Raw genomic sequence first — 15,231 nt, forward strand, 5'->3', positions numbered from 1 at the left:
TACATTTGTCCCAACCCTGACCCTTTTCACTCTGTTGTTATTGACATGACATCACACACATACTTTAAGCACACTCTATTCATGTTTTGGTAGCCAAGTGCATATACTGGTATGATAATTATATTCTGATTCTGATTCTGATAACTGTTTGTTTTAAAAAAAAAATCACATGACTGAATGTTAACCAGGGTTTTCAGTCATTAACACTTTGGTTTAAAGCATCATACTCATTCTAAACAACTTTTTAAACTATTTATTGGAAGCTGTGGGGAATTAAAGCAGAAGACATGAGCGGAGAAGTATTTTGCGTTGGCTCTTTCCTGAACTTCAGTTTTTGGTGCTCCCATATCAACTGCTGAACTGGATGGTTAACTTTCTGCTGAGAAACATTTGACCTTTGTTATAACAAAATAAACAATCCATGGAATCACACGGCTAAAAATCGATAGTTCTCTTGCAGCTGCTGTGTTGCAATAATCAGATACACTTACACAAGATACAGAATTGTTGGGACACTAACACCCATACCATACATGTCAATCTGAATTAAAAGCTTGAAATAACACAAGATAAAGATTACACAAGATGATAAGTGGAAATCAGGCTCAGAGGTTGAATGGCTGCGTTTTAGGCAACTAAGAAATAGCTTCACTTCACATGTCAAAAATGCTAAGTCGAAGTACTATTTGTCAGTTACTACAGAAAACCTAAATAATCCTAGGAAATTTTGGAAAGCCATAAAATCGCTATCCACCGGTGAGATCCGAAATGAGCTACCTCCGTGCATTACCACAGCATCTGGCTCTATATCGGACAGGGCTACTATGTTAAATTGTTTTAATGAGCATTTTGTGTCCTGCGGTTCTATGTTTGATTCTGTGACTAACTCTGCTTTTGTGAACACCACAGTCGGTGACTCTGAACAATGTGGTCTGGAAAACCCTTTCATTTTTACTCCTTTTACTGTTGATGTTGTTCGTGAAGCTTTAACCAAGTTAGATCCTAAGAAACCGGCCGGCCCGGACAACGTGGAACCTTTCTTTTTAAAGATAGCTGCAGATTTTATTGCTCCACCTCTCACTACTCTTTTTAACCTCTCCCTCAGCACAAACACAATTCCAAAACTGTGGAAGTCAGCGTATGTCCTGCCTTTGCTGAAAGGAGGGGAGGCAACTGTTTTAAATAACTATAGGCCCATCTCTAAATTGTCAGTTCTGGCTAAGGTTCTTGAACGCCTAGTGAGTGAACAGGTAAAGGTGTTTTTATGTACAAATGACATCCTGTCAAAACATCAGTCAGGCTTCAGAAAGCAACATAGCACCATCACTGCCACAATGAAAGTGGTGAATGACATTACAAGTATTTTAGATAAAAAGCAGAGTTGTGCAGCTCTATTTATTGACCTTTCCAAAGCGTTTGATACCGTCGATCATCACATCTTAAAGCAAAGGCTACTCAGTATTGGCTTATCCAGCCATGCAGTGGGGTGGTTTGTGAACTACCTCTCTGAAAGGTCCCAATGTGTTCACTTTGATGGGCTGTCTTCTGAGTGGTTGAACATTGCTAATGGTGTTCCTCAAGGTTCTGTTTTAGGTCCACTTTTATTCTCCATCTACATCAATAGTTTAGGTGAAAATGTGGATGAAGCTACTTTGCATTTTTATGCGGATGACACCGTGATGTACTGTGCAGGTCCCTCCATTAAGGAGGCTGTTGTTAAATTACAGGCTGTTTTTAACATTATTCAGACTCCGCTCTCTGAACTAAAGCTTCTTTTAAATGTTGAGAAAACCAAGGTAATGCTCTTTTCTAAAGCTAAAAAGACTCCAGAGACTGCTTTGGATATTGTGACTATGCAAGGACAAGTACTCCAAGTGGTTAGCTATTATAAATACCTTGGTATCTGGCTTGATGATTGTCTTACTTTTAAACTTCACGTCACTAACTGATTAGGTTTCTTTTTCAGAAACAAGTCCTGTTTCTCTTTTGAAGCCAGGAAAAGGCTAGTCACTGTGACCTTTTTACCTGTGCTAGACTATGGTGATTTGATCTACATGAATGCACCTGCCCATTGCCTGGAAAGGTTAGATGCCGCCTATCACAGTGCTCTGAGATTTGTTACTAACTGTAAAGCACTTACTCATCACTGTACCCTGTATGCCAAGGCAGGTCTGCCTTCACTTACTGTTCGGAGGCTCAGTCATTGGTACATGTTCATCTACAAAGCCATGCTGGGTAAACTACCTTCTTATATCTGCTCCTTGATCTCACGGAGAGTGGCAAGTAGCTATTGCCTGAGATCACAGGATGTGTTTTTATTACATGTGCAAAGTGCTAGGACTGTTTTAGGTGCTAAAGCTTTTATGTGCGCCGCTCCTCTAGCTTGGAACACTATGCAAAAAATATTGAAACTCAGCATTTTGATTCCCTTGCATCATTTTAAAGCACGACTGGATGAAATATTATTGGATACCTGTAAATGTAAATAGATGCTAATGTATACCCCTGTAATTATGTTGTGATGTCCTTTTTGTTTTCTGTTTGTTTTTATATGTGTAACTCAATGTACCGCAGGTCTCCCTTGTAAAAGAGATCGTAGATCTCAATGGGATTTTTAACCTGGATAAATAAAGGCTACAAACAAACAAACAAGTGAAAAACAAGTTAAGGTTTAGCAGCCGAAAGAAGTGAAACTTACTTACAGAACTTTGTGTTCCAAACCAGAAGTCATCATGCCAATGGCAATGATCTTGTTTTTGACTGATTCAACATGATGTTTTGTGTCAGAGAACAACAAACATGACATGGTTCTGTTACACGTTGGTAGCTTAAATACAAATACAAAATATTTGAGATTATGCAAGGGAAGGCCATGTGGCAAGACCAACCTGGTCTCACCAGAATGCGTGACTCCACCACGACTCCTTAACACCGCAGTGCGTGGTGGAGTCACGAACTTTGCTACATTTACGTGTCTGCACCACGCAAATAACCCCAATGTAAAGTGAATGAGGCTCCTTTGTCCTTAACCCTAGCCCTGAACAGCTCTACGCCAATTATGGGATGTCATCATATGCCGTAGCCATGGCGACAGATCCCTCGCCATGAAACACAGTGTTGTCATAACTCGATGGAAAATGGTCCAAACTGCACCAGACTTCAGATGACAGTTAATGGTCCGGCCCTCAACACATCAATATGACAATAATGAGTTTTCCTCAAAAGCTGTTGCCATGGCAACGCATCCCTCGCCGTTAAGCACGATATTGCTATAACTCCTGTGTAAATGGTAAAAAGTGTTCAAATTTCCCATGTGTGCTAACCGTCAAGCCCTCGACACACATATATGTGTCAGTTTTGAGATTTCGTCAAATGTCGTTGCTATGGTAACAACATGGTCGCCGTGAAACACGGTTTTCTCATAACTCCAGTTAACATGCTCCAAACGGCCCAAAACGTCACAGGTTTGATAACGATGCAGCCCTCAACACATCTAGGCTGGGGTGTCATCAAATTCCGTTGCCATGGCGACTGATCACTCGCCATCAAACACAATGTTTATGATACTGCTGTAACTCCCATGTACGTTGTCCGATCGGCCTGAAACTTCCCACGTTTGCCAACGGCCGAGTCCTCGAGACACCTACACACGCACCTCGACGTGCGGACAACAGCCTGCGGAGCGTCGAAGACCCGCTCAACGCTGCTTGCAGCTTTAATTGTATTTGGGATTGTTGGAAACGTTATTTCGATCTCTCTGTGTGTACACACAAACTGAAAGATTGACATTAAAGTTGACTTGACTTTTTGATAATGAAAATAATTATTTCTCCTGCTGGTTCCCTTCTCCCTATTAAGAGTAAATAATAACAATGTATAATTAAATAATTGTATGTTTATTTAAATGTATTAAAAATTGAAAATCCTCCCCGCCTTTCTGCCATTTTTCTTTCTGAAGTTGTTATATTTGTCATGTTTTAAAGCTTTTCATTACCTTGTAGTTGAATCTTTTGGGAGTGTCACTTATGTTGGATCCTGGTGTCCCACTGGAAGTTAGGACAGAGGGAGAGGAGGGCCCAGAGCTCTGGAGGAGGAAGATTTATTTTTAGATTTGTTGTTGTTTTTGTTATAATCTTGTTGAGAAAAGGCCAACAATTGTTGAACTCTTTTCAAAACAACTCAAATATGATGGTTATGATCTGACGTTTGTATCATGAACGTTTATCAATCCTAAACTCTGGAGAACACAAGGCCTGTTAGTGCATACATTAAATAAAGAAAAACATGAGTGAAATAATTTGGCAAAACTTTAAACTAATGAGGGACTGACTGATAAAGAAAACAAAAATATAGCAGGTAATAATCAAACACACCGGGTAGATACAGGTCTACTCATTGTATAAACATCCTGCAGACATGCATTATTATAAAGAGTGCCATGATGATGAAGCAGATACAAAGAGAGACATGCGTTACCTGCAGTGGGCTAATAGGAGGTGGAGGTGCTTTTCTTTTTTTGGGAGTTGTGATCCGTTCATCACTTAGTTTAGCTACTTGATCATGCTGAGGAGCCAGTGAAGAGAGAAGAGAAGGAGGGTACCAGAGAGAGAAGAAGAAAGGAGGGGTTCAGTGCTGGTTAGTAAGAGGAGGGTCCATCAATGAGAGCTGATGTAAGACTTGAGTTTAGTTTTCCAAAATAGCAACTCAAATACTGTTGTCAGGCTGAGAACTTTGACACCGAAGAAAAGCTGCTTCTAAACTACAATCAATAAATTGAATCTACACAACAGAAACTAAATAGAATTTGGCTTTAGATTTCCATCACTATGAATCAGATGGAAACAAATATTTGGACTCATCCACTACTAATAATAATTGATAGGTTCAGGTGTTTTAGTAACTCTGATTCCATGCTGGTGTGTTACCTGAGGACTTCTAGGAGACTTTGTATCTGTCAAAGGAGAAAAGGGAAAACACACAAAGAAATAAATAATGATGTCTTTCTCTTTAGATATTTTAAATATCTCTAAAACATTTGACATTGCATTCAAAGAAAACAGCTAACATCAAACATGTGAAGTAAAATAAAAACAATACTAGTGGGATAACTCCAGGTGGCAGTGTTGACTTAGCGTTGAAACCAGAGTGATACAAATCTCAACCACATGGGTGATATGTTTGTCTGTTTAGAAGACAGATATCTAAACAGTAACATGATGGTGACTCATATGCCCTCTTTGGGCAAAAAGCTGGTCCTGACAAGATTAACCATTTAGACGTAAGGTTAGTTTAGGGTTAGGTCTGAGTTTAGGTACAGCACAGCTTCAATTATCTATTATTTTCCTTATCAAGTTAGTTGCCTATTTGCTAAATCAATTGATAAAACGTTTTGTCTCCTAAATAAAAAATTAAAAAATCAATCAAAAACTCAATCATATTTACTTTAATGTGATAAAAAAAACAGAGAAAAGCAGGAAATCTCCATATTTTAGCGGCAGAATTCTGCTATTTTTGCATGTAAAATGAATAATCAATTAGCAAAAATACTTATTGATTAAGTGACTAATCGTTGCAGTTATAACTCAGAGTGAGTCACAGAGAAAAATAATAAAGTTAATGCATAATTTCGGCAACACACAAAGACTGGCCTTATGCTGCTTCAATGCTCAAACAGTGTGTGTGTGTGTGTGTGTGTGTGTGTGTGTGTGTGTGTGTGTGTGTGTGTGTGTGTGACTTTGTATAACATTTACCTAGGCCCTGATGGCTGTTCAGGGCGGCAGTGAGGAGGGTTTTGATCTCAGAGTTGCCCGACAGCTTGGCGTAGTGTAAGACATCGTGGCCTTGTGAATCTGCAGCCGTCAGATCTGCTCTTCTCTGGATCAACACTTCAACCACAGAGAGAGCGCCGGACTCAGTGGCCAGCATCAGGGCCGTCCTGCAACGCAGAAAATAACAAATATTGATCACCAATGCAACATCTGCAAGTGTCTGTAATAAGTCATCTCTCTTGACTGTGTTTGTACCTGCCGCTGTTGTCAAAAGTGTTGACTTCAGCACCGCAGTCCAGCAAAGTGCTGCACACCTCAGCATGCGCATGTTTGGCTGACAACAGCAAAGGAGTGAGCCCGTCCTTTAGAACAAACAGACAATACAAACATTAGTTATGATTGCAATCATATAATGGAGGGATCAAAAACCCAACACCTCATAAGTTATCTGGAGTGACATCAGGACGTGGGCCTGGACATGAACTAAGGTAAGTGTCTGTGTGGTGAGAGAAATCTCAGATCCATGTGAAAGAGGACTGGATGTTCCTGACTGAATTTCCCGGCAGATAAACAGAAAAGCCAAATGTTTTCTGTGTTCTGAGGAGGCGTAGATTTTTATATGGATTATATATTTACATTTCCAAATGAATAGGCTGACTCAGTGGAGTGTATTGCCCCAAGTTCACCAACTGAGGCAGTATTTTATGAAAAGTAATCCCACATTTTTAGGCAGATCCTAACCCCAAGCATGACACTTAACCTAACCTTAAACCTCTATGACCTAAATCTAACTCATGTGATTGGCCGGGCTTTTGGATGGCAGTGTACAGCATGGAAGGAGCTGCTGCCAGAAGGCTAAGTTTAGGGCAGAAAAACCTCATCTTCACTAATCGCTAAACAACAGGTAAGGAACTCTATATTAAACTGTGTAGACATTTACACTGGTCATTTATATTACATGCAAGTTAACCAAAGTGGAACAAATCCAGTCATGTTCAACTGTGGGGAAAAAAGCACAAGAATGTCAAGAAAACATAAAGTGTGTCAGCACGGCTCTGTGTTTTATATTACAAGGCTGCTGCTTGCACACACCACAGAGAACCAAACTATGTTGTGGGTTCCTCTGAGCTCTGCTAAATACTTTAACAGCCCTGTGTCTGCTCTGCTCAGTCTGTGTTTCTTCTCAGGAATCTAAAATACAGACATTTCAGGGTAATAGACTTAGTGTCTGTGTGGATGAACGTGAGAGCACAGGTGTATACATGTTCGTCTACACTATGTATTCTGTTTTAAATCATCTTGTCAGTTTAAAGCCAGACTACCAAATGAGGGCAAAGATGTAAAGAATTGGAGCAGCAGCCATCCCAGCTAAGTGTCATCATTTATGAGGCCTGCCAATGAAAGCCAGCACACACAAACATGGGCGTAATACACTCCTAATGGGACAATAACTATCAAAACTGCCACCAAAACACACATAAAGAGTCTAAATTGGCTTTTAACCTGTTACTTGTTCGGAGAAAAAATAGACCCGTGATAAACTTCAAAGAGAAGAAAAATCATTATATACTAAAAGTTCTGTGGTGATCGCTACTTGATGATCACATACTCGATATACAGTATATGTCTGTGTCACAGTCTGGTAAATAATATTTTATTTTAAGTATATGTGACGTACTTTAGAAACTTTTTTTCCCACCTCATATTTTATGAAATGAGTGGATTTATTTTATTTTAATCATTTTGGAGGCCGGGAGAGGTAAAACTATCTACAGAAATAAGAAAGAAAGGAAAAAAAGTCTGGAATATTTACAGCCAGAATTGTTCTTTTTCCTTCTGTATCCTGCCTCGCCGTACAAGGTCATCAATCCCATGTGGGGAATCATTGCTAAAACTCCTTCTGAATACCACTCACTGAATCACTCACTAGGCTACTTCCTGGTATGTGGATGTCCACTGGACCAGCCTAGAACCTGATCATGCCTGTTTAATTTTTTACCATAATGACTACAATAAATGTGCATACTTTCATTTTGTAGAACTCATTCACCTATGATTAACAATCAGACTACAGCACACTGCAAAGTGGTATTCACACTAATAACATTAACATTAATAAAAACTAAAGAAATCAACATTCCTACAGATTTGAAATGTTTTATTATTGTCCTTTGTGAACGCTATATGACATACGCGCTTTCACTTTGTACTACTAGCTCACATGATACCTGATCACATGTTCAGCAGTTCAGATAGTTTTATTGCCAGACTTCTTTATTTTGTTTATCTAGCAATACTTGTTAAACACTCTGCAGTTCAGCTAGACAGATAAATCATTCAGACTGATATGTATTGGCCGAGATTATTATACATTGAACCAAACTACTATAGGCGCATATATATGTTTACCAAATACTGATATCAGTATCAGCCTAAAATGTTAAAGTATAGACAGGGCTATAGTCTGTATATAAACAAGCTACATGACTAACCTGTCTAGAGAATAAAGTACCATCATGTTTATTCCAAATTGTCACATTTGTAGTCTTCCTAGACTCCTTCACCCACTCAGACCGAACGCATAGATGCCAAAGAATTAACGGGACACGTCTGTGAATTGTATCAAGGCTGGATTTTCTCAGAGTAATTGAGAAATATATTTCTTTCCAACTGAAAACATAAGGAAGCGTTTACACTATATACTGTACTACCACTGTCTGAGCAGAATTTAAGTTTACATTTACTTGATTTTCTATAAACATTCCTTGTCTGACATTTGAGAAACCTGGCAGATGTTCCTGTGTTTCTTTCTATATCATGCTGTGGGTTTATTTAAGTCAAATATAGACCAGGTATAGATATGAGTTACAGCCATGATGTCTGCCTGAGGCTAACAAGCTGGCCTGTTCTGCTCACAACACAAACAGCCATATGTTCCACACTTTGTGGTTATTAGTCTATGTGTACAGCGGACAGCATTGCCGTTAAGCTACGAAAACCTGCTTAACAATTTTAAGATTGATTGGCAAGGTATATTGCAAATGTCACAGAAGAAATATGTGGTTAGGCTGGCTCCAACTATATCGGATGTCAGGAACACAATTATTTTGTTTAAAATCCTCACAGCCAGTGGTTTACAGTGGTAGCATGAACCAGTTTCAAAAGCCACAACATACAACTTGTCAAAGGCTTGAACAAGAACGAGGGGGCATCTTAACATGTCGGCCTTTACTAGAGACCACTGCGTGTGTGTGTCAGAGTGAGTGTGTGTTTATCTCCAGCAGGCCAGCTGTGGCATGATAATAAAAAGGGAAATAAATAGGAAACACATTCTCTTCCCTTCTTCCTTATTTCTATTCTCTCACTTGCTCTCTTGTTTTATTACACACACACAAACACAAACACACACACACAATATCATGCTCACACAGCGCAGTTGGGTTAAAACCACAGGCATGGTGCGTCACTGCAATGGAGACCACATGTCTGTGGCTTGAGAGCAAAGTTCCCACAGTACCCTGACCCCCTACCTCACACACATTCACACATAAATGCACAGGCACTGTGAAATATTATTCCATCTATAAGGACAAACGAGAGGAAATGTCTGTTAAAGAGTATCGTTCATATTTTAGATTTAAACAGTTAAACAAATATCGTTTTACCTCTGCTCTTTAGAAAGCAAATCAAGGGACATAACAGTAAATAATAATAGTTAAATAAGATATTTGACAGAAGATAATTGCAGAAAGCATCATGTTGCAAACACGGGACCAATTGTCTGGTAATTTCCAGAAAAAGAAACCCAAAGCATTCAACTCTCTTGAACATATTCCTCTCTGGAAATAACAAATTAGAGAGGGATATGAATCACACTGAATGAACCATTTCTGTGGTTTTTATCCCGTTTCAGGCCCCCTTACTATCCTGCCAGGAAAATAAGTCTGGGCAAAAAAAAGAGGGAGTAAAAATACATACTGCATCTTTTAGGTTGACGGGAGTTTTGAGTTCACACAGCAGTTGGACGGTCTGGATGTTCCCGCTGGCAGCTGAGGATTCAAAAAAACAATCAGAAAGTCAGCCATGAAAAGATGAACAAAGAAGTCCAGAGATAGCAGTGTGGTCTATAGCAGTTAGCCTTAGGATTTCATTTAGATATGCATCTGCTTCATCCTCCTCTCTGATTTCAAAAAGACCAAATTAAAAAAAGATGGGTTGCACCTGATCGGTCTACTTTCCTTCTCCTTTAAAACATAGAAAGTCCTCAATCTCAGGCTCAAGAAAGAAATGATAAGGTGTGTAAGAGAGAGTTCGGATTGAATGAACAGCTAAGCATTGTGGGAACCTTTGACAACAAACTGGGATGATACTACGCTTAATCACTCTCAAAATATTGTCGAGGATTTAATCCAAATAGAATCAGAGCTCTAATCTCACAAGATATTTTCCCACGTTCTTGTCTAAGCAGGCTAATCTTCAATAAAACCAGTTTTGTTTATTAACTCTCAGGACGCTGAGACACTTACCAGCGTGATGAAGAGCAGCCTTCCCTGAACTGTCCACTGCATCGATAGGACACTTACTCTGGAGGGGAAACAGAAACATATTAGACATGCAAACGAATGATTCATTCATTATTAAGAATCAAAATCTTCTTCGTAAAACTTTAGTTATGCGAGTAACTGCTGTGATTTAGGCCGTTTCTCAATCGCGAGGATGCTGGCTTGGTAGCACAGCCGAGCCGAGCATCTTGCTTCAGAAGCAAGGCAAGAATACTTCCTGGCATTCGGAAAACGAAGAGTGGAACAGGCTAGCAAGTGTGCAGGTGTGCGTCATATGAGCCTTACATCTTCCGCCACAGATTTGGGGAAATTGGTCCATGCGCAAAGCATTGTGGGGATTTTAAGGACGCAAAGTCTACCCATGTGCAGCCTCGAAATTTCCCCCAAACCAAGGACGCGGCCTCGGTGGAATTCCAAGTATGCTGGAGATTGGAACAGTCCTTCGGCGGCACTCGATGACGTAGCATCCTTGAAATATTGGCTTGGAAGCCAATATCCTCGCGATTGAGAAACAGCCAGAGTCTCCACTCTCCATCAACCTGCTCTGTCTGTATGATCATTTGATTATTTTTTTACATTTATCATAACGGTTTAAAACTTTCTTCAAAAATGTAGCTGTGTGAAATTTTTAGGAACAACAACTTTATTGATTGTCAGTTGTAAACAAACAGCTACCAGTTTGCAACTTCCTGTGCTGTTAGATTGTGCCGTTTGGGGCACAGGGGCAGAAAGGTGTTTGGAGCTTTAAAATTGTTGATGTGTGTACCAGCAGATGCTGCAAACTATCATGGGATAGTTAGGTCAGCAGATTAGAGCAGTAAGAGTGTGTGAAAGTGTGTGTGTGTGTGTGTCTCCTCCTGCTGCGGTCTGCTGATCTACGCAGATGCACACACACAATCAGCAGACTGAAGGAATGATCCAGTGAAACGGTCTGCTGTCAGACATCTTAACACAACAGTGTGACTCTTCAGAGTGTACTGGAGGTTTCCAACAGCTCATGCTCCTGCGTTCACACATTCCTTATTGGAGACACAAAGCAATGTGTCCGAGAACAGTCCTGCTGAGTGGCCTGAAAACATTCTCAGCTGCATATTTCTCACTTTTTGTTGAAAGTGCACAAATACTGTACAGTCATTTTATGTAATGAAATACTATGTATCTTATGATGGACCGTAGTGTAAAAAAGCATGGCTTGAACCAAATTGTCACATTGTTTTAAGGGCAGTTAGTATGAAAAGTACATTTTATTGTTGAATTGGTACTTTTAAGAGCATTCTTAATTCCATCCACCTTACCTGAATGAGCTTTTTGCAGCACTCGATGTGATTGTTTTTGGCAGCAAGATGCAACGGATTTAAACCTGAACATAAATGAAAGACAGGACATAGTTGATGTATTTATTAGGCGGAAATATATTAATCCAAATTTGATCAAATGAAAGGTAGGAGAAGACCACACAAACACATCTTGGAAGTAGGACTTTTGGACTCTAACAACATTACTATGAAAATAATGTTAGCATGCTGAAATTCTTAACCATCCCTAGACGTTTTATCTTTACTTTATAAACTGCAGTACATACCTGCAGCATCAGTGATTGACAGGTCAGCTCCATGGGCCAGGATGACAGAGAGGCAGTCTGTGTGTCCACGTGCAGCCGCCACATGAAGACTGTACACACACACACACACACACACACACATAAACAAAGTCAGGCTTTATAAAATCACAACAACAAAGACATTTGCATGAGAGCTATTTTACATATTTCCTAGATTTAGATTAACTTTGAGAATGTCATGACGGGAAAACAGAATAGAAGATATCTTTATTGTCATCATACAAAGTACAACGACTTTGCTAAATAGTTCATCTTCATGCTCATAGAGCACCTTCCCCTTTGTAAAACCACAACTTTTTATTCTTACACATTATTGTCTGTTTGTGCGTATGTGTGCAGTAGAAAATCAATACAACCCCTTTTCCAGGTCAGCGAGCAGAATGCACAGAGAAAAGAAAAATCACTAAACATGCCCGGCATTCCCTTGTTGTGTGCAGTGGTACCACACTCACACACTCACACACAGCAACTATGCCCACATGCCTTTCAATCAGGTTTTATCACCATAGAGATACTGTAGACTCCTCCTTTGTGAGCCATGAAAAGATTGAAGCATTGAGATCCCAAAACATCACATTCATCATAATTTACAAAGCCGGCGAGTGTGGATTTGTATGCGTGTTTCTGCTTTTGACTCACAAAAGGTTGGGGATGTGAGCTATTGATGAAATAAAAACGGCTGCGTGTTGGTCTCAGCATGATAGAATATACACATTTCTTTCTCCTTGCATTTGTTCCTGGGTTTTGATGTTCCTGGCTCTGCGTGAGCTGCTAAACACATTGAGGTCAGTGGGTGTTGCGTTTCAGAAAAAAGAAAGGAGGTCAAATATTAACACTGAGCCTCTGTGTTATCAACAATCTCAACTGGTGAGGCAACGCGCTTCACCCCCTCTGCAGAAATGAAGTGGATTTCACAACACTGATAGTCAGTGAGGTTGAATGAATGTTGGAAAATGTCAACCTTTCAGGGACTTAAAAATAAAACTATATTTTTAGATTGGTCATTCATTTTTAACATGGTGCTGTGGAGCGTGAAAGTGGTTGCATAAGCCCATGAATCCTAGAACTGAAAGGAAAACACAAAAAACACCAGGACTGGATAAGGTTTCCTTTAAATTGAATCACCCGTTTTTATTTGACCACAATTACCCTGTTTCTTATTAAAACCATTGCTATTAAAGTGTGAGCTGAGACCCAGGTAGTTATCTAAAGCTGCACTTTATCTAACTCTAAACAGGCTGCAAACTGGACATTTTGTTCTTCTCTGGTTTTAGTTAGCGACCTTGTTAGTGTAGCAGAATCTAAATGTTTTTCTTTTTTGATTGAAGCTGCTTCCCCTAGCACCTACCGCATACATCCTACAGAAGCCGTTCTATAATTATGGTAACATTTTAATTGAATTGATTGCTAAATATATTCACAGCCATCTTCATTTTATCCTTTTGTAAATAACAATAAGAATGCTTACGCTGATTTCCCCTCGCTGTCCAGCTTTACGGAGCTGGCACCCTTCTTGGCGAGGAGTGGAGCCACCTTCTCCGCCTCGCCGTGCTCCACCGCCGCAAGCAGGCGCTCGTCATTCTTGTTCCACTCATTGGCCTGAGGAGGAAAACGTGTGAGAGAAAGATATGATTATCACCACCATCATCAGCAGACCTAAGAACTGTTAATATTGTTGTGCATTGTTTTAACTGAACTAGTCAAAGAAAGGTTATATCAGTCATTTACTTATCTATGATAATAATGTTAAAATTCCAATATTGTGCATCATTAGACATTTACAGGCGTTAAGAGATTAGCAAGTCAGTGAAGGCAAAATGGGCGAGATGACGTTAATGTGAGACATTTTTCTCAGATAATGATTTTTTGGCGTTGCTATGGCCCACACAAAACATGTGTCTCCACTTGTGAGAGCGCACACACACACAGCCAATTGAAACACATGCACAAACCAAATGGCCCCACATTTGTATAACTGACAGGCTGATCAGATAGAGAGAAGTCAGCTACTGGAAAGCTTCAACCATGAAAGACTGATCTCAGAGAGACTGCCTCGGTACACTGCAAGCTAATGGCAGCAAATACAGCACAGTAAGCTTTAAGAGCTGCTACATCTAGCATAAAAACTAAACTCATGTTACAAAAACACAATTTTTACAATGCCTCACAAACTATAATCAACCAAAATTGCAATTGTCAAAGTAGGCAAGAAGTAGCGACGTATTTAAAAGGTGAACTTACATTAAGACAAGTGAGAAAATGTGTTTAAAGAAAGTGTTATTGAAGCAGCATGCTGTAAATGTGTGTCCTTAACTTGATAACAGAGTAGGGGGAGAACTAAATCTGTGCACATCAAACATGTTGGCACCCCAGGTTCATTAGTGAGCTCTCTCTGAAACCATCTGTGCATATCAGGACGCAGCACAGTATCTGACCCGATAGCCTAGTGACCTTCACGTGATCAGAGGGTGAACTCTCTGACTCCAGAAATACTTGTGGTGGCAAACTGTACCCTATTTTAAGAGAGCATAAGCCAAGCAATACATGGTGTAATAGCCTCTGTGGCAAACACCCAAGTGCAATCACTGCAATACATTTTGCACAGCTGGTGGAAAAATGCTAGGCTATTAAAGTCCCTTCTGTCACTGAAACTGCTAGGATGACCGCGGAGCTCTGCAGCCTGCACCAGAGACATCACTGTGGACTAGTAATGGAATATTAATGCTTCAATGTTGGTGTTTTGTAAACTTGAAATGAATTCCAAGATAACTAAGAGCGGAGAAATATGTGATTCAAAGCACTAAAGCAAGAGGTGAGATGCTATTCAGGAGGCTGTGTAAGATGAGAACCTTTTCTAACAGACTGGAAATAACAGATTGGACATAAAAACCCTCAGCTGAGCACTGACAGAGACATGTGGAAAAGATATATGAATCCACCAGGTGCTTTTCCATGTCTGTGATGAGTATACTACACTGAGTACTTCCAAGAACAGCTTAGAGTTTCTACAAAATACAGGCAGGATCAGGGAAAACCTTCCTTTAAGACACAAAAAGTATTTGATGAATTTCAGCAACGGTATCATAGAAGACAAAAAAAGAGACACACTGGCAGATAATTTGAGTTAAAGCACCATCCTTTAAAAATATATACCATACACAAAATCATAATTGTGCATGCATGCATGTCTAAAAACACACAAATTAGGGCTGTGCAATTAATCGTATTTTAATCGCAATTACGATTTTGGCCTGCCACAATTACGAAAACAACATAATCG

At 39.8% G+C, this 15,231-nt stretch overlaps 1 protein-coding gene across 2 annotated transcripts in view; it reads right to left on the reverse strand.

The window, feature by feature from the left end:
• Positions 1-15,231, reverse strand: part of rai14 (retinoic acid induced 14) — a 40,880-nt gene that overhangs the window by 10,050 nt on the left and 15,599 nt on the right. The window contains exons 3-12 of one of the 2 annotated variants that reach the window (XM_034123575.1): positions 13,420-13,550; positions 11,913-12,001; positions 11,626-11,690; positions 10,295-10,352; positions 9,747-9,817; positions 6,024-6,130; positions 5,751-5,935; positions 4,926-4,951; positions 4,477-4,563; positions 3,995-4,084 (exon numbers count right to left, since the gene is read on the reverse strand). In XM_034123575.1, the coding sequence (XP_033979466.1) occupies positions 3,995-4,084; positions 4,477-4,563; positions 4,926-4,951; positions 5,751-5,935; positions 6,024-6,130; positions 9,747-9,817; positions 10,295-10,352; positions 11,626-11,690; positions 11,913-12,001; positions 13,420-13,550 (909 nt within the window). The remainder of the gene's footprint in view (positions 1-3,994; positions 4,085-4,476; positions 4,564-4,925; positions 4,952-5,750; positions 5,936-6,023; positions 6,131-9,746; positions 9,818-10,294; positions 10,353-11,625; positions 11,691-11,912; positions 12,002-13,419; positions 13,551-15,231) is intronic. The other variant, XM_034123576.1, reaches the window with a different exon arrangement.

This window comes from Trematomus bernacchii, unplaced genomic scaffold (genome assembly GCF_902827165.1).
Source record: "Trematomus bernacchii unplaced genomic scaffold, fTreBer1.1, whole genome shotgun sequence".
Lineage (NCBI taxonomy): Eukaryota > Metazoa > Chordata > Actinopteri > Perciformes > Nototheniidae > Trematomus > Trematomus bernacchii.